Source organism: Dasypus novemcinctus, chromosome 3 (assembly GCF_030445035.2).
Source record: "Dasypus novemcinctus isolate mDasNov1 chromosome 3, mDasNov1.1.hap2, whole genome shotgun sequence".
Classification (NCBI taxonomy): Eukaryota; Metazoa; Chordata; class Mammalia; order Cingulata; family Dasypodidae; genus Dasypus; species Dasypus novemcinctus.
The window spans coordinates 148018443-148039130 of NC_080675.1; the positions used below are offsets into that span (position 1 = coordinate 148018443).

Consider the following 20688-nt stretch of genomic DNA (forward strand, 5'->3'; position numbering starts at 1 on the left):
GCTTAACACTGAGAAATGGACCCTTTTGTAAATTCGTTGAATGCTATGCTACAATCATTTAAGGACAGAGACTTGGTGACACCCAACCCACCACTCTCAGTGAGTGGTCCAGGCAGGATGGAAGCAGCAGGGTCCCTCCCCTCAGAGGCAGCACTGCATGGGTCCTTGTCCTAGGGAGAAGGGCATCTGAAACAGGTCACCAAAGTAAGGTGAGTCTTGGGAGCTGGTGCAAAGAGTAAAACAGAGGTCAAAGAAGACAGGAGACAAAAGCGGGGAGTAGCTGCTTAAATGAACAAAGTAGGAACTAGCCTCAGCAAATACTGGACTTTTACCAGGCATTTGGCTCTAGTACCAGAGCTGGTACAAAGATGTAGAGAAAATTATATTTACAAGACTGTCTGTTGTATTGGACATTGCTTAATGTCTCTTTAAGTGAGGGTGAGACCCTCAGACGGTGGGTTTACATAATACTAGATGGTTGCTAAACTGGCTTCTAGGATCAAATAACTGCAAAGATTTTACTGGAAGAACTATGCAAATTTGGGGTCAGAGCTGCATTTAGAGGGGCACAATGAAGGACAGAAGAGAACTACTAAAGGGAGAAACACAATATTTCTGTCGATGATGGTATCTGAGATGGGTTGCCCTGTGGTGTGGATTTTTATTTTCTCTCCTCCATCCCTCCCCTCTACCCAATGAAATTTTCAGTATATATCAAATTAATTAAGTAATTACTGATGTTTCTGTGCCACTAGAGCATAAAAAGATACTGTAGCTACACGAGGCAGTGTGTGGTAAACAGAGTCCATACATGGTGACAGCTAACATCAGTCCCCCATTTGCCCTTTGAGCCCCTTTCTTTGGATGAGACTGAACTATGCCTCCCCTCCCCCAGCTTACTTGGTGGAAGGTCCTGAGGTGGAAGATGAGGACTTCTGGCCTATATTTCTCCTAGGAGTCCAGATAGAGAGCTAGCATGGGGGAAGTTTGGGGAGGGGGGCAGGGTGTCATTAGGAATTTAGCAATTTTTCCATGAGAGTACTCGGGCTCATGTCTTGGTTCACAGGGAACATCTTTAGGGTGTGGATCTGCGTGTTAGTGATATGAATGTAGAGTTGAAAATGAGGTGAACATGCCTAGACATCCATTACCTCAAAGAACCCATACTAGACTCCTTCAAGTACCAGCTTGAGAGAACAGTCCAAATATGTTGTTTTCTGCTGTAATGGGAAGAATAAAATCCCTTCTGAATAAAGAGAAAAATATGGTGATAAAAACTCCCAGCCTGAGGTGGAGTAAGTAAAGCTTCAGTCCTTCTTAAGGAATAGATGATCAATGTTTGTAAAGTGATATTTTTTGTGCCAGTAAGTTATGTTTAGCACTCAGAGATAAAACATATTCCTCCCTTCCCCCCACAGCCTTCTCCTCAGTCCATGCAAAACAAATTGGAGTGAAACAACACCATCTGCTCATTTCACACTCAATGAAGAATCACGTCAACTCCTTCTCAAGGTTAGGAAGTCCAAACTCAAAAAGACACTCTTCTAGTTAAGCAGTAAAAAATGCCTCCTGAAAATAGGAAACTAGTAGGCCTAGAGGGGTCCAATGTTTACCTGAATATGATATTGCAAGGGTTGACTGATAAGGGCTAAAGCGCTGAGGGTTTGCTTATAGGTGTGTTGCATGGGGCTTTATTTGGTGGCGGAAAGTCCTGCTTCAGTGGCCAATTGCATTTCCATGATTTAGTGCCTCTCACTTAGATGAGAGGAACTGCAATAGAAAGAGACCATCAAAATTTGCTGTTTCACCATAGTTTTTGCTTCTAGTGCTGAGAGGAAGAGAATGAAGGAGAAAGATCCAAGTCTGGCTGAGGTGGAGAGTATTGTTTTGTTCTGATAATTTTGTTCTCTGTAGCAGCACTTTTTAAAAGCAATCACTTAAAAAATCTAAATCTCTAAACTCTATTATTGTATGCATAAATGGTGCTTTGAATTAGAGAGGAAGTTCAGCCCTTAGAGTTTCCCGGTGTTTACTTATCTCAGCCTGGGTCTGGGTTCAGAAATAAAGATAAGGATGGATTCTCACTAATTCAGATGAATGCCTCCGGAGATTAGAAGGGTTGTCCTTCTGTTTTACCAACAAATCGTAATCTCTGACCAGCCACCCATCAATAATGTGGCTCCCAAGAGATCCCTTGACTTAGAGACCAGACATTTGCAATACTGAGAATAATCAAGTGTAATGCTACCTACAGCCCTCCTCACTGGTATGTGTGTTGGTAGTTTATGATTTCCTTGGCGAAACAGGAGATTAATATAAAAGGATAAGCAGACACATGCCAAATGAGCATCCTTTATATATATATATATTTAAAAACTACTTTTTATTCATAAAGGTCTCAAAGTTTTGAGATTTGGTGAACAAGACTGCATTATCCTGAATTTATTCATCCATGCCACCATCTGTCAGTGTGTCCATCTGCCCAGCAAACATTACCCAGGTCCTTCAGTGCCAGCTCTCAGAATCACAGAGACACATAAGGTGTGGTTCCTGCCCTATTTGAGGAGGAAGACCTGTGAATCAAATATGGCAAAAGTGCAACAGCAGAAGTATGTTCAAGGTAGAAATGCAACCAAGAAGGAGGGAGTGATTGGCTGTATGTGGGTGGGAATGCATGATTCTGGGCAAAGAAAACTTCCTGGAAGAGTTGAAATATGAAAGAGGAGTTGGAATTTGCGAGGCATGTGCCCAGTCAGAAGGCACAGCTGGAGCAAAGGGGTAGAGACATGAAAAAGCATGGGATAGCTAAGGGCTGGCAAGCCTTTGATATTGCTGCAGGGTTTTGTGTGGAAGTGCTAAGAGATGAGCCTGAGAAATAGGAGGAGGCTAGCATGAAACAAGCCTTACAGACCATGTTTAGACATTTCCCTGTGGACAGCAGGGATCACTGGCGGGATTTAAGGAGGACATGTGTTTAGAATCATCTCTAGCATGGCTGTGAGGAAAAGAGATAGGAGCTTTTAACACTTTGATCCCACTTCAGCTTCTGTATTTCCAGACTGAGGGATGCCAGTGTTAGTCAATCCAATGTTTCTAATATCATAGATCATGGAGACACTGCTAATTTTATAGCATAAGGTGTTGACTGTTAAGACTGCTTGTGGCCAAGAGGCCTGGGGGCTCCAGCCACATCAGGTCCTGTGCAGCCAGTCTAATGGGTGAGGGGATCAGTGGCTCAGCACACCTGTAAGCCAGTCGAGCTGCCCCATGTGCCGCAGCAGCACGCTGAGCCTACCTGTAATAGAAACAGATGAAGTAGTAATAAACATGCTCAATTGGGTCGAGTTGGAAGTCAAGCTCTGGTTTCCAGACTCTGTTATACTGCCTCTCTCCTCTAATCTAAACAAGCTGCTGCTCTGAGCTGTGCTTTAGAAAAATTACTCTCCCATGGTATAGGAAAATGGGTCTATTAGGGTCAATCAAGGAAGCAGGGGATAGTCAGGGTTGACATACTAGAAGATAATCATGCTCTCTCATAAATAGTCTTTCAATATCAAAATCAGAAGAAGAAAAATGAACTGTGTGGTTCATAATTTACTTTTATATATTGATTAGGTCCACAGTTGTTTGCTAATAGTTGATGAAGTATCTCTGGAATGTGGGACATGTAGCCCCAGTAATTTTGGGATAATCAATGAAAGTAAATAGTGAGTAAGTAATAATGTTAGGGGGAAAAAAGCCCAATTCTTCTGAGTTATAACTGAAGCATTCTATTTGCCATAGTTACTCTCTTTCTCTTTATTCAGGGTTTTTGTGTTGGTGAAAAAAAATCATGCAATAATGTTACTTTAATTTGGTCTGTGAATAAGTCATTAAAAATAAAATCTCAATATCTTTTTAGCTTATTTCAGGGTCCTAAGCATTGATTAAAATATCAGCCTGTTTAGTAAATTAGCGTGGTGTAGGACAATCTTCAGGAAAATGTGCCATTACACACTTCTGGTGGATTCGTTCTGCATTATATTATATACTTTTCCTCTTCCCTTTGACTTTACAAATCAATTATTAAGTCATCTTTAGATTTTTTTCTCTTAGCATTTGTTTCACTGTGATTAAAAACTGAACTGAAAGTTTTTATGGTAACTTTCAAGGTGGCAGAAATAGTAAAAGGTATTTGTCCTCATCTCATTTTTGTCTTCAATGTACCATATCTAGGACTAAGAAAGGAATGCGAACTGTTGGTAACATTATACTTCTTAGTTGTCCTGCTGAGACTGCCAGCACAGTAGCCACACAACTGTAATAATTTCTGGAAGGCATTTGTGACATTGACACTTGGCCCATTATGAACTGTACCAAACCCCTCCAATCATTTCATACAGGTCCAAAAGCTGCCATGAGGCAATAAAAGCTTTCAATTGTTACTAACTTGAGCTAGATTTGTGTTCTACTTACAAATTGGTCTTTCTATTTGTGTTTGAATCAGGGCAAAGGTACATTTGGACTCTTAAAATTCATTCCATATTTCTTATCATTGATACAAATCAAAAGCAGCCTCAGAAATGCCTAGTTGTCAATCCATCTAGCCAAGTCAGAAGTAAATGTCATGTGTTCTAAAAGTTGCATTTTCTCATGGAAGCAATATTCAGGCATATTTGTTACTTCAATTAGTCTGATTTAGTGGCTCCGTCATTGAGCTTGGGCCTCTGGCACGCAGCAGAATAATCTGATTTCCAAACTGCTAGTAAGAGATTAAAAACCATCTAAAATTGTATATCCGTGTCTCAAAGCAAATGTACAGGTCTTGACACTGTTGGTGGCCTAGCTGTCAGGGAATTGTGGTGATCTTTGATACTGGCTTCATCTAGGATCAGTACCTTTCAATGTCACAGGCCTTGAGACTCTGACTTTACCATCAGTTCCCTGAGAATGCTGAGAGGTGACAGGACAGATTTTCCTTTTGGAAAGTCAGTTCCCTGAGGTGATCCTTTTTATTCTTTAACTGCCTTTAGCTGGCAAAAAGTACAGACTGACAAACCTGAAGACAGCACTGCAGGGCATGTTTTAGAAAGAAAGGATGTTATTCTCATAGGCTGTCAATCAGGTCTCTTTTACCTTCATTCCATCCAGAGGCCAAGAAACCAGTCTTATGCTGCTTAGATTGTATGCTTTGGAAAAGTGGCCACATTGTAACTAGGACTACTTAGGGTCTCAGTCGAGAGCGAGAAGTGGTGGCTAGCATTATCTAGAGAAGAGATGAAGACAATGGGACCAAGAAAACCCAAACCAATGCTTTGTATTCTTCCCTTTCTTAATTCCCTGCCAAACTGCTCTGAGCAATGTAACGTAAGAAGTAATTACTGATCACCTCTAGAAATTAGAAAGGAATCTCACTTGCCTTCCTATCTCAAGAGTGAATCTATGCTGGTTAAAAAAAATATATAGTATATTAGCATAGGCATCTTTTGGTTGCAAGCAATAGAAAACCAATTCAAATTTGCCTGAGCAAAATGGGGATTTATTGAACCAATACTGAAGTGTTTCGCAAAACCCAGAGTATAGTTGAATAACTACAGATGCAGGGGTGCCACTGTACCTTGTAAACACCAGGAATTGAGGACATGGATGATGTTCAAATATTTTCTCATTCATCTCTCATGCACAGAGGTCCTGTGTGTCAACTTCATTCTCTTTTCCTGCAGACTAGTTTTCTCCAGATGCTGAAAAAACATGACCTTTAACAATTCCTGGTTTTTAAATCTTAGATCTTAAGCCACCAGAAAGAAATTGGCTTCATCTCAGTCCTTCAAGTCAAAGAGCCTCTTATGGGTCTGATTTAGGTAAGCTAACCATGCATGAACCATCACCCAGGGCCCATGGGTTAGGGTACCATGATAGGCCAGGTGTTCATACCAAGCCCAAGTAAATATGGCTAGGAGATGGGGGGCAAACTGTACTAAGCTGGACGCTTTGGTAGCTCAGTGGTGAAGGAGTGAATGACATGCGCTCTCACAGGTGTTCCCTACCTATAGCTAAAACAAAAAGGAAAAAGTTGAAAAAGGAAGGATATATGATGCAAAAATAAAATAAGGAAAGGAAAATTCAAGGCTAAAGCCATTCAGCAGAGTAATTTTATTTTGAAAAAGGTGTATTCACAATAAGAACACAATGGTATTGAATTTTAAAACATCAAGTAACATAATATCAAAAAACATGTAGTAAAACCTGTTAGAAATATAAGGGAAAATGAATTGTACATCTATAAAACCAATGAGAGTCCATTAAAATACTATTTGAATTGATAAAGAGTTCAATAAAATGGTAGGATGAGATGAATATACAAAAATCAATAGCTAGACTGTATAACAGCAATAATGTATTAAAAATGTGATGAAAAAGGATATCCTATTCCTAATAGCATCAAAAATATAAAAACGGTGGGGAGGAACTAGGATGAATACATGACACAATTATTATAAAATATATCTATTAATAGAAGAATAAACCATAAAGAATATATAAATATAGTAAAGGCAAGAATAATGAGAGAGAATAAGCCCTACCAGATATAAGAATGTTTTATCCTTGAGTAATTAAAGCAGTATTGATACAACATAGACAGATAAATGAACAAAATAACCTTGAAAAATATTCTGATATACTTAATATGTGATAAATGAAACCACACAAATCAATGTATAAGGGAAAAATGATTCCACAAAGAGTTTTGGGACAACTGGTGGTTATGCAAAGAGAAAGCAGCTCACCACCAAAGTTAAGAGTAAAGCAAGAATCTGGAAAAATTATTTGCAGCAAATATGATGAAAAATTAATTTCTCCACTTTTTGAAAGCTTATTCATATCAATAAGAAATCCAAATGAGCAAAGATTGTAAAAAAGTGTAAATTCCCAACGATCCCACCTCAAAGATGGAAAGAAAATTGGTATAAACTTCTTAACAATATGTGTCAAGAATCTGAAAAATGTCCGTACTCTTTGACACAGTAATTCTACCTCTGGTAAACTATCCTAACAAAATAATTGGAAAAACCGAAAAGCATTATGATCCAACCTACTCATTGCAGTGTTGTTTGTGTTAACTATGCTATATGAAATAGCACCCCTGCCACCTTCTACCTCCTTTCCCTGCTTTGTTTTACCTTGTGGCATTTATTATCACCTGTCATTTGTTTATTGCCAGCCTCCCCTCACTAGAATATAAGCCCCATGAGAATTTGCCTGCTTTGTTCACTGCTGCATTCCTAAGCTCCAGAACCCTGCTTTGTACATAATAGGCAATTAATAAGTATTTATGGAATAAATGAACAATCCCAAATGTCCAACAATAACAAAATGGTTAAGACAATTATGATTTATCTATTCAATGTAATATGAATATTGAATGTATCTATTCAATATAATATGTATCTATCAGATATATTATTTACAAATAATAATTTATAACATGGAGAAGTAATTCTGATGAAATAATAATTTTAAGAAAGCAGAATGTATTTTTACATATGTATAGTGTGTTTACAAATATAAATAAGTAACTTTGTAGAGAGAAAAAAATGGATGGAGATATAGCATTAGCATTAAGAATGTGGGACGAAGGAATAAAGTATTGGAAAATTTGAAAAATACAACATCAGAAGACAGCTTTTTAAAATCACCCATGATAAAAGGTTATGGTTTCAAAATAAAATAGTGATAAATAGGAAAAGGCATGGGAGAACAGCAAAAGTAGTAAGAATAGGGAATGATAAGTTAATGTTTTGGTTTATTTTAGTATAATTAGATAATGAAATATGAAAGTCTCTAAGGCTGATTACCTTATAAGTCACTATAAAAAATATGTATATATATTTTGGTTACTTCTGTCACCCAGCTAGATTATCACCCTTACGTTCAGCCTTAGAATATAAAAATTTTGAATCCAATGGGTGACTTCTCATAAATACAGAAAATTGGGACCAACCCCCTGGTAGTTTCTAATTCAAGAGAATTGGGTGTTTTAACCATAGTCCTGGCTGATTCCATGTTTGAGAATTCCTGGGCCAAGTGGCAGGGAGGTCTTACATCCCGGGAGCAACACACTTGAGCTTCTTGGGTTCTGTCCTTGCGTCAGTCCTGCCGCTGCAATGTTGCCCCAGCAGCAGCAGTTCTTTACTATCCACCCAGTGTATGTGTAGGGAATGCAGAACCCTAGTGTGAGGAGCCAACCTACTGTCCATCTCCTGCTCCTTGGGCCTCCACCTACGAGCTACTGCTATTGCTAGATGTATCCCCAAACACCAAAGGCTGTGCCAAGCTGGGCTGGGCTCGTCACAATCCATCATCCTCAACATGACATATTGGCTTAGTATCACCTCTGATTCAGCGCCTTCATCCTAGTGGTCATTGTCCTGTAGGCTCATCTTATAATGTTCTGTGCTTCCTCCTCACTGATGCAAACTCTCAGAACTGAACCTCCTTTCCAACATTTCCTCTATTCCCCCTGGAAATTCTGCTGCAAACAAACACCTTCAATTCCCCAGTCTTTGCACAGGTACTCCCTTTATATCCTGCTTTATTTGAAATCTGACTCTTGAGACCCCTTCTCTTGCTGACCTCATTTGTTCAGATCACAAGTGACCAGCAGTTGGTATTAATATTCATTCACCTGGGGCCCATTTCCCAGCATTCCACTTTCATTCTTGGACAAAATCAACCAATCAACCAAACAAAAGAGCAAAACAAAAATTCAATTTGATTTTGATAATCATGGCTTCCAGCTCACTGCCTTCATTATGTCATTTAAAAATTGGCTTCTTTTTAAAGATGTATTTACTTATTTCTGTTGTCTGCTGTCTGATTCCATTCCCTGTGTGTTCTTCTGTGTCTGCGTGTATTCTCATTAGGCAGCTCCAGGAACCGGTCCTGGGACCTTCTGGAGTGGGAAAGAGGCAATCATTCCCATGCACCACCTCAGCTTCCTGATATGCTGCGTTTCTTATTGTCTTTCCTCTGTGTTTCTTTTTGTTGTGTCTTCTTGCTGTGCCAGCTTTCCATGTGGGCCAGCACTCCTGCGTGGGCCAGCACTCTGCGCAGGCCAGTACTCTGTGTGGGCCAGCTCACCACATGGGCCAGCATGCCTTCACCAGGAGGCCCTGGGCATCGAACCCTGGACCTCCTATGTGGTAGATGGGAGCCCAATTGGTTGAGCCACATCCACTTCCCAATAATTGACTTCTCAGTCACTTGTCAGGTGTCCTAAGTGTAAAGCGACTTATGTTTTCTCCACCCCAACCGCTCCATGTGCTGCCATCCTGTCTGACTTCATTGGTCCTGTAGATGACCCATCTCTTAGCCATGCAGCCCCTGTTCTCCTGCCTCTCCCTCCCCATCACCTTCAACATCTGGAAGGAGATTGCATAGGAACATGCAGGGCAGAAAAAGGCCAATACAGAATAACATTCTTATTGATGTTTTCTACAGGAAATCCAGAGAAATGTAGCTCTCTTTTGTGGTTTCCAATTAGTGGTAGGTTAAGGGTACCTTCTGCTTGGGAGGTTTTCAGCTCAGGATGGCCAAGTAGGACTAGAGGAAAGGGACCAGAACATCTTTGGCCCTAATAGAGAAAATATACTAAAAGAATAAATGAGATTCTTGAGGTTTTTATGTTGTCCAGTTCAGTTCCCTTGTATTGGAAGGCAGTCTAGGGGTGGGAGTTGTAGGGCCATGGAATAAGGAGTCTGGTTGTCCTCTGGTAATCTCTTTTCGGGGCCACTTCATATCCTTTCTGGAAAGTGGCTTGGGGTGTGTGTGCGTATGTGTATATGTGTGTATATGTGTGCATGTATATGAATAAACTGTGTGCGTGTGTGTGTATGTGTATCATCAGCAAACCTAATGATAGGCAACTGGAGTGAGAAAAGCAGCGAGAAGGAAACCCCTAACGTTTTGAGAAGATACAAGTACCACATACAAATACTGTTGCCTAAAAGTTTCTCGACTTCCTTGACTCTTCCAAAATAATAAACTCCAATAGTCTAGTTTCAGATCACAACCTTCTCTCATTATGCTCGTACTTCTTTACTTATAGTCTATCTATCTTTGATCTTCTTGAGTGCTGCAGTTCCTTAATATGCTCATCTTATCCTTGTAATTCTGTCCATTCCAGATTTATTTCCTTCCCTATCCAGACTAAACCATATAATTTATTACCTCAATAATTCACTTTTCAACACCCTTTAGTCCCTCAATCTCTTGTCTTTTCATGTTTTTACCCACCCCTAGAAACCTCCAATTCTGGGGCAATCCAACCTTCCATCTTCTCTCTTCTTACAATGCACAGCCTTATGAATACTAGCTGGAGAAAAATCCCAAATGTTTCCTTACTAATTTCAGCTGGGCCCACATATAGTTCTCTCTCTTCATTCCTTCTGTAACTCTTCCAAACATTTACCACTCTCCTTAAACACCCTACCACAGCCCTTTTTCTCTTTTCACAGCCGGAGGCCTGGCTGCATAATTCACGGAAAATATCAAGACCCTTCATATGAACTTATATCTCCTCACCTACAAACCAGTCTTCACATACCAATCTCTGCCTCCTTCCTTTGTGGCTGAGGTATCCTCCCCCCATCCAAGTGAATCCTTCTACATGATCTGAATTCCCTTCCACAATTAAAAAAATATTTATCATGACACAAAATATTTATTCCCTAAACAGTTCAGGTGCCACCTGAGTGACTGAGCTATAGGGACAAATAGAACCCAGCTACAATAGATGCCTGAGGTACTCAGTGACTGGCACTCCCTTTATGTGAAATGTACATTCCTCCTTTAGCTATGTGTCTGCAGTGGGAGCTGCCATGTCCCTACTCTCCACAATCTGGTCTCCCAAAATGGTTTGGAAATTTGTAATTGCGAATCAGACTGTATATAACAGGGTAACTTGGATGTTCTTGGTAATGGCAATTTCCTGCAATATGTCTAGGACACAGAGGCGGCCATTCTGCATCAGGAATGAAGCTAAGGCAGATTCAAAGAGAGAGATGCAGAGACAAGGGATTCTTCAAAAGAGGATTTTTGGGGGGTTCTTAAAGGTGCTCCAGTCTCTGGTTCCATTCCTTAGGTCCAGCTGCATTTTTGTCCTGATTTTACAGTGTCCTTCCAATAACATTTCTTTCTGCTTAAGCTAGTATTATGTGTTGGGTTTCTGTTATTTGCAACCAAAAGCAAGATCCCGTCATTCTTGCTGGATCTTGTTTTGTAATTGCCATCTGTTGAGAGCAACCATGTGTACTTTGAGAACAGAATTTTAGAGCACTAGGTAGCAAATATCAGGATGTTGCCTCTTATTCAAGGTACAACAAGAAAGAAACCTGCTCAAATCCATCCGAAAGCTGCCTGGAAACTGCAGGGTGTTGAAACTCTTTTGTAAAGTCCTTTTGCCAACTGCCACTTGCTAGAGACCACTGAAGTCAGATAATCATGGGCCTTGCTAAACTGTAGCTGCCAAATTCTCTACTGCACTGTTTTTAAAGCTATCAGTTATCTCCTTTCTCTCTTGAATCTTCAACACCTTCCTCTCTGTGGTTTCTTATATCAGCATTTATATCTTCTCCCCTCTTAACAAAATCCATTCTAGATTTCCCAAACCTTTCTCCCTATTGCAGGTAAACTTCTTCATGAAGTATATCCATACTCAGTCCCAAGCCACAGCAATCACGCTGCTTCACTCTATGCTGCAACTGCATTTGCGAGGTTGCCCTTGACCACCTTATCATTAAATCCAACTGATGTTTTCCAGGTTTTACCTTACTTGACTTCTCAGGTGCCAATGACACTGTTGACCACTCCTGCATTCCTGACACACTTTCCTTGACTTCTATAACACCACTTGTTCCTGGTTTTCTCTCTCTTTCTCTTTACGTCTTTTTAAAAAACATCTGCTTGCTTAGTTGCAAGCTTCTCTTTTTGTTTTATGCCTTAAATGAGTTCGTGTTCCTCAGATTCCGTCCTAGAAGTCCTCCTCAGCGAGTCCTAAAGGCTCTAGGGCAATCTCAACCACACTCTTGGCATTACCATATATGCCTGAATATAAGATAGAGGTTCTTCCTTGCCCCAGTAATCCCTCGGGAAAGAGAGAGTCACCCTATATTTTGACCCCTAAAAAATCCTTCATGTTACTGCACGGTCTCTCAAATATTTTAAACAACCAAATGCTTTTTCTAATGAACTCGTTCAATGTTCCTCTAGACTACCTGACAGAATTTCTAAGAACAGATTCAGTAATTATACTTCTAAGGAAATCATTTTACACTTGAAAGTGTTGGATGTCCTTGTAAACAAGCCTTTAAAACATTGCTATAAAAAGAATATGATAAATGATTATGACTTGATTACAGGATAAATGATGTAATGTGATTGGATACTTGTGGCTTGTAATAAAATTCTCAGTGACAACATCATATACAGAGTAAAAAATTTAGTTGGAAGCAAAGATGATGCATCCTGGGAAACTATGTCAGAGTCTCAAAGGGTGACCCTGGTGATGAGAAATACACTGCCAATAATAAAGATGACCCTGGTGATGATGGAGGCACTGTAAGGAATTTTAATAAAGTGATTTTGTGATTTTGAGGTAGAAAAATATATTTAAAATTAAAATGTTTTATATAATATGTAATTTAAAGTTTGTACTATAATTAAACTAATACAATAAATATTATGAATAGATCTCTTATCATTTCATCTCTATTTCCAAAAGTTTATGTAGTCTAGTTGGCCACAGAACTTAATTTGGAAGGGTGGGAGTTGTGGTGGTGGTGGAGGATATTTTAATTGGGAAAATGGGGGCACACCCTATATCCAGAGGTAACTTATTTTTGGACATAAGCTGATGGCTCACCTCTCTAGCTCTAATCTCCCCCTAAACTCCAACCCAAATAAGGGTCATCTTACTGATTTCTATTCTATGTCCCGCAGGCACTTGAAACTCAACTTGTTCGAAGTTAAACTCACATCTCCTCCTTTCTGCTTCTCCTTCTAGTTCCCCTCTCAGGGAATGTCACCACCTTCTTTGAGATGCTCAAGCGGAAACCTGAGTAGCCAGGTCTTCTCTGTCTCCCACACCCTGTTGTTTGTTGTCTATCTCCTAAATCTGTCCTACCTGAGCTCTTCTTTTAACCCCCTCCACCTTACTCCAAGCCACCATCGTCTCCTCCCCAGATTACTGTAACAAAATCTGAACTGGTTTTCTTGTCTCATCTCTTCCACCCTACGGTCCACAAAGCAGCCAGAGTGATCCTTCTAAAATGCAAATCTGAAGTCTATTCCAACTACTCCTACCCATCCTCAGGTCTCAGTTTAAAGACAAATACTACTCTAATTCCCCATTCTCACGTTCCCCCACTCCACTCACACACACAATTTAGTTAAGTTTGATGCTTGTGCTATGTTTTCCCACACTTCTTATCTTTCCTTATCGCAACACTCTTCACACTTCTTTGTTATAATTGTTTGTTTCCTGCTAGATGGGAACCTTGTGTATCTGCTCACCATTGTGTTCCCCTAACACAGGGCCTGAGACATATATTAAATGAATGAGCCAATATTTTTGTAACCCCATCACCTGGCAAATAAGAAGTCCTTAATAATATTTATTGAATTGATAGACTGACTATTGTTGAACTAAAGATATGTGGTTATTAACTAAGCAACCCGTAACAAACAAAATTAATATTATGCAGGCTTTGTCCTTCCTAATTAAGCATAATCAGAGACTGCTCCCTGGAACAGGTGGCTTTTTAAAGAGAAAGGGAGAAAATAAAAATTCTTGCCTAGTGAAATGTAAAGGGAAAATGTAAAAATATGACCATCTGTGCAGAAGAAAATGATGTTCCTGAGACACGGGCAACTACTAGCTGAAATTTGCCTAGCCAAGATGGCAAGCTTTCTTCTACTTTAACTTGGGTACTGGGGATCAGCCAGAGGATCACCTGCAGAATCTTATTACTGACAGCAAACACTGAACTATATTGCCTCTCTAAAGTTGAAAAATAAAATGTCTATCAAGATTTATATTCATAGGCTTTATTAATTTTCATTTAACTTTTATATCACAGTAAACTTGGAATAAACTTCACAAGAATATTGCTCCAGTTATTTTTGGCCTGCATTTTGATCACTCCTACTGACTTACAATGGCCACTCTGTTTTCTTGGCTCTAAAAGTTTCTTTGTGTACAATTTATGGACCATGGGTCTCATGTTCTAACTTTACTTAAATGAAAAACGTGTTAATTTCATGAATGGTTTAATGATATCTCCATGATTAACAGTTTAGACTGCAAAAAGATATTTTGATTAGGAATTACAGATATGGACTGAGCTATTCACTGAAAATCTTGTTGGGAGAATGAGAATGATAAATGGGATGTCTAAAAAAATCTGCTCAGAGATGCCTTACTAGTTAACAAAGGAGAGGTTGACAACTCCAAATGATGATTTTTTAAAAAGGGAATGTCTGCAATGTCAGTAACACTGGAGCAAGAGAAAAGATCTGAATTCAAATATGTGCCTACCACTTGATGGAATAGAGGAGAGTATGGGCCATGATGTGAACCAATGTATATGAGGTGCAGAGGTGCCCAAAGATGTACTTACCAAATCCAATGGATGTGTCATGATGATGGGAACAAGTGTTGTTGGGGGGGGGGAGAGGGGGGGGTGGGGGGGTGGGGTTGAATGGGACCTCACATATATATTTTTAATGTAATATTATTACAAAGTCAATAAAAAATAAAAAAATTAAAAAAAAAAAGAAAAAAAAGAAAAAAAAAATGTGCCTAGGTTATTTTACTGTTACTCATGAACTGATTCAGAATCTGCAAGTTTTTAAAAAAGCTGGGCTCCATCTCTTAGTGTTTTATTAGAATGGGTTTAATTAAAATTGTGATTTAATCAGAAGTCTGAAATATATGATTCAGTTACCCTATTTTATGGAAGCTGCTTTAAAATTGTTGACATAAACCTGATATACATAATGGATTGATAAATTTAATGAGATAGTTCACAAGTCATACTTGAAAATCAATCTCATTACTTTATTAGGCACACCTCATATGTTTTTCATAACATGGAGATAAATATAAGCTTCATTTTAGAAGTCACATTATGCATTTATAGTTTTAATATAAAAATTTTCAGACTTAGAAAAGATATCAGAAAATTAACATTTGCAAAGCAATTTATGGTTTCCAAAGAGATTTTCCCATTAATTATCTCAGAAAAAGGAATAATGATTATTAAAGGTTAATTAAGCAAATATTTGCGAAGTAATTGGGAGATAATCTATTTCTAATTTAACAGGTCAGTCGGGGTATATAGGAAATATTTTTGCTGGTTAATAACTATAACAAAAACAAAAAGATATTTAAATTGTTTTCCACATGGAAACAATAAGCCCGTGTTTCCGCTTTTAAGAGTCATTGTTTCTTACAACTGGGACGTGGGTTCCTAATTTTATCGTTTTGATGGTTTACTAGGTTTTATGAGGAACCTGAGGTCTTTGCTCCAAAGTTAATCCAAGCCTTATATTGCTTATTTTGGCACTTCGGAATAAAAGAAAATATCTTAACAAAGTAACTACAAGCAGACATAGAAGAATGTGGAAGTCAGAGAACTAGCCATTTTTCTCGTGGAAAGCAACACATTTGGATATTGAGTATTCACAACAGTGAAAAATAAATCCAACTTATATATCTTTCCAAGTGCCTAGCCATACAAAATTTTAAAGTATTTTTCATGGGCGCAGCTTATAAAATTTTGAGCATTCTCGTCAGGAGTGGAACTACAAACTGCTTTTCCCTAACTTTGGGAAGCCTGGGGTGCTGTCTCACGATTACAAAGTGGTTTAATATCATAACCCTCTTGGCAAGTTTACCGGCAATAGATGATTCCCAGGTACAAAAATGCCGCGAAGGTACAGGTAAAGGTTTCAGTTACTGTCAGGATTAGCCCTGGGAGCCCCGCCGCTCGGCCCGGTCCCCCACACGAGCTGGAGGAGTGGACACCAAAAACCTTTGTCTGTCCCTTGGTGCCTTGGACCGGGGCCCACTCACGCGGGTGGGGGCGCGGGCCTCGCGGTCCGGGCGGGCCCTAGTACTCCCCAGGGGAAGGGCGCTGCGAGGGCGGCCCGGCCTGGAAGCGGGAGGTCAGCGGCGGCGCGGCCGGCCCCCTCCCATGGAAGCCGCGCCAAGTCCCAGCAAGAGTCGGGCGGGATCGCTATTGTTTTTGGCGAGCACATAAATCCCCGTGCCGACCCTCTGCGCACCCAGGTTTCCTCCCGGAGGCCATTCGGCTTCCTCTGAGGCCCTATATAGAGGCCCCGGGCCCGGGCTGAGCGCTGCGCGCCCGCTCTGGCATCTCCCGCAAGGCTGCGCTCAGAGCGCCTCTCGCCCTCAGGGCTCTGCAGGCGGAGGCGGCCCAGAGGTGAGAAGGCGTAATTTCTCCCCCGGGCCAGGATCAGGAGGCGGGGGCGCGCGGTGCCAAGGGACTACGGCGAGCGGGCGGGAGAAGGAAGAGGATCCGCTTCTCCGGGGTTTCCCTGACGCCAGAAGGAGCGCCCGGCGCGCGCGCCCCGCGCCCGTCCGCGGCTCCGGGCACTGGGGGAGGGGCGCGGGCCCACCGCCCGCCCTCGCGCCCGCCTTGCTCCCGCCGCCGCGGCCCGCGAGGCGGCAGCCGGGATTGGAGCGGGGCGGGCCGCGCGCGAAGCCCGGGGTGTGCGGGCGAGGGAGGCGCGCGCTTGCGCGTGCGCCGGTCTGCGCGCCCCGGGTCCCCGCCGCCCACCCCCGCCGCTCGCGGGCTCCGCCCCCCTGGCGCTGGTGTGTGGAGCCGGAGTCGGCGGCGGGTGGCGGCGCCTGGAACCTGGAGACCGACCCCCCCCCCTCCCCGGAATGTACTGACTCCCCCTTCTCTGCTCTCCTCCCCTCCCCGCCCCCCTGCAGGAGGGAGGCGCCCCCGAGTCTCCCCTCCCGCGAGAGGGGCCGCGCAGGCCGGGCCGGGCTGGAGCAGCGGCAGCGGCAGCTGCGGGAGCCGAGCCTGCAGCGAGGGACCGGCCGAGGCGTGCGGGAGGGAAGGAGGCGAGGGCTCCGCGGCGCTGTCGCCGCCGCCGCTCACTCGCGGGGAAGAGATGGCGGCGGAGCAGGGAGCCCGGCGACTCCTCGGCGCCTCCTCCTTCTGGCTCTGCTGCCTGCTGCTGCTCGGGCGCCCGGAGCACGGCGCCGCGGCCGCCAGGAGCGGCTCCCCGCCGCAGTCCCCAGGTGAGCGGCGGGGGGCGCGGGCCCGGCGGGCCGGGGGCGGGGTGGGGGCGGGGGCGCGGCCCCGGCGGCGGCTGCGGTGTTTTTGTTTCGGATCCAGGAGGAAACGTGCAGGAACTTCTCTGCCTCGGCTCCGGTCGCCTAAGAGAAAGGGAGTCGGGATGGTCAGGAGTGAAATGGTCGGAAGGGGGGCTGCCCGGGGTGCGCCGGGGGCTCCGGGGTCTAGCTCTGAGCTTTGTACCCGGAGGCAGGTTCACCCCTCGCCTCTCTCCCCTCCCCCAGGCTCATCCCACTTGTAAGAGTGGGACATTCTTGTGCTCACACTAGTACCAGTAGAGGCCACTACACACCTCATTAAATAAACAATCGTATGGCCAATTCATTAATTTTCAGGAAAAGAAGGGGGAGGGGGGCTTGAACTCCGCATTCTCTGGCCAGGGATTTCCCAGCTGAAGTCCCAGGGACGCTTTGGCAGATCTCGAGGGACTCCTCGTGCAGGCATTGGAACTGCGAGTCTGCGGAAGAGAGAGGATGTCAGAGGGACACAATTGGCCCCTCGCAGTCAGTGGTGTTGACTTCAAGATGAGGACACCTTGGAGTATGGTTCCAAGTGATTATATCTACTAGTGTTTCCGTTATGAAATGCCTCTTGTTTCCCGGGAATTACAACTATGTTTAAAGCCTGTTAACTACTCTTAACCCCTATAAGGGAGTTGTCTAGGCATCGTATTTTGAGTACGTGTAGGATGTTTTCAAGTGGCAATCTGTAATTATATTTAGCTTCAAAAGCCATTTTTAGTTTTCTTCTGAATATCATAGATTAATGAAATCACCTGCATTCCTCCTTTATAAGGGGACCAGTTAACAAAAATGCCAAGCCTTCCCATAAAGACCTTACAGTATACTTGAGTGGGGCACACTCAGCAGTTGAAGGACAAATTAGTCTAGCCCGTAATCTGTTAACACTGTTTGACCAAGTTGGTATATCATAAAACTTGACAAGCCTTTCATTTATGTGAGATTTGTAAATTTTATATTTGAAAGTCATTTGATCAGGCACAGTGGCAGCTCTCATTGCAAACCGCGACTTATTTTTCCCTGGTTTATGTGAAAAAATATTTAAAAGCACTCATCAGTGTAATTTGATTGATAAACTTTACTTTGGATTGTCTTGCAGAGTATGTAGCTCATGGATTTTGCCATAGTTAAGAAAAGCTTTAAACCTGAAGAACTAGTGGCTGTTATTTAAACAGATACAGAAACAACAGTGTTTCAGTAGCAAATTAGCATCATTTATGTCAGGATGTTGCTCCTGCACATTCTGCCTATATATGGTTTTGAATACACATTTCGGTCTTGAAATATAGGTAACTGATTCATCCCTTTCTTTTTAATGGAGATGGGCAAGAGAAATGTTATTATTTTGGAAAAGAAGTTCTCTCCTACTATGTAAAATGGGTAGATCATTATATTTTATGTGTTTTAGGTAATAGGTGGAGTTTTCATTTGAAGTTATGTCAGTAATTTTGTAAGTAAATAAAGTGCTAGTAATTTTATTAAATTAGTAATAATATGACCAGTTTCTTAGGAAGTGGTATTAACATTTATTTGTTTCAACATTAATTCAATTGATGCTTTTTTAGTTTGTACTGCTGAGATGCAAGAATGCATTGTTCAGATACGCTCTCTGCCTTCCTAGCACGGTCTGCATAGTGAATGGGAAAGATAGCCATTTAATTACTAATTACATAATTAAATAATTGTGATAAGCACTACAAAGGAGAATGGGTTTTTGAGAAAGTGTATGCTGGAAGACTCTAGCCTAGTCTGGGTGTCAGTCAGTATGTCTTAGACGTTGACACTTAAGCTGAGATCTGGGGGATGAGTATGAGTGGAGGTGGAAGGCTCACAGCTATTGGTGGTGTAGTTGGGTCTAGGACATAGATCATCTGGTTCTAGGTTGAGTGCCTCATTAGGAAGGTGAAAGGAATAACTGCAACATGGAGTTCTGTTGTAAATTGAGAAGAGATCAAGGGAAGTGAGAACTGAGTGAGCTGCAACTAGAACAAGCTGTCAGTAAATCAGGTATCACTTGTTAGTGGCTTGATTTTTACAAAATTTTGTGGAGTGGTAGACTCAAACCTTTTTGTAGAAAATTACAGTGAGCAGGTGATGGAGAAAGGGAGATATTTAGTATTTAGAAGTGGATAAAAATAATGGTGTGGGACAACAGGATAAATGGAAGGTCTTTTTCCAGTTTAGGGGAGACGTAGACATTCAGAGGTGGAGGAAAAAGAAAAGAGTGACGGGGTTGGTGTTAGAAAATGGTCAGCAACAGGTGGAAGATTGGAAATGAGTAGGACATAATTTGGTTTGAGAAAGGAGGCAAGGGCAGATTACTGAAAAGGTATATAGGGAACTAGGGGAAGATGACAAGGCAGGGTGTCTGTGAAATGCAAGTTGTCTTTTTTTCAGGGTGAAAGGGTTAAGGAATGCTAATTGGGTGGGCTTGGGATGTGTAAATGGAGAAAGTTAGGGAGATAATGTTGAAAGCTCAATTGTAATCAGTTTGAATTTAAAGAAGATGGTATCAGCTATTTCTACTTACTTTCCAGCAACTTTTTGTGCTCCAAGAGTAGAATTAGAAAATGATTTTTAGTATTGGTTGTTTATGAGTTACACTAGATGTATAGAAATCCTGTTGTTTTGTGTGAATAATAAAATTACCCCATTCTTTGGTCAAATTGGAAAAGAGTATTTGACCAAATGTCATAAGTAGTTTTGAGGCTACCTTTTCCTAGACTCTAAGGAAGCTATAGAGGTCATTGAGCTCCCAAGAATCCTCTCCTCAACATCCTTCATTGATGACTTTATCACTTCTGCCTGAATCATTTATTTGATTGTGAAATTCATTACCTCTCAAGACAGTCTATTCCAGTTTTTAATAACTTCTGTTAGAAAACTTTGCTTTATGCTGTGCATTTATTTAACTGTAATTTTCAGCACCCTTTTCTTCTCCAAAATTTTCTTTATTTGACATCACTTGATCTCCTGATTCATCTCTTACTTCCTTGATCTAGTCTTCATTTGTTTTTCAGGTCTGTCTGTCATTCATTCATTAAATATTGGTATCCAAAGTTTATCTCATTAGAAGGCTACTTGTAATCTAATGACTCTTCTAGTCCAACCTCTTTTTTTTGCATGTGATTTAGTAGCTTCACTGTGTAGGCACCTTGTATTACACAAGGCTAAAAGTAAATACATCTTTGCTTTTCTTCCTCCTTCCCGCCTGCCTTTTATTCAAACAGTAACATACTAATTCCTGGCCAGGAGCTCCCACATTGTTGATAATAAATGCATGGACTTGTCTTCCTCTG

The 20688-nt window shown here is 41.6% G+C and overlaps 1 protein-coding gene across 5 annotated transcripts in view; it reads left to right on the forward strand.

Moving 5' to 3' along the window:
• The first annotated feature begins 16851 nt into the window (after window positions 1-16851).
• The window catches only part of NEO1 (neogenin 1), a 259394-nt gene continuing 255557 nt past the window's right edge, over window positions 16852-20688 (forward strand). For 2 of the 5 annotated variants that reach the window (XM_004476595.5, XM_004476594.5), the window contains exon 1: window positions 16881-17314. In XM_004476595.5, coding sequence (XP_004476652.2) covers window positions 17185-17314 — 130 coding nt within the window. In that variant the 5' untranslated portion in view covers window positions 16881-17184. Of the gene's footprint in view, window positions 17315-20688 lie in introns of all 5 variants that reach the window. The other 3 variants (XM_004476598.5, XM_004476596.5, XM_004476591.5) reach the window with 3 other exon arrangements.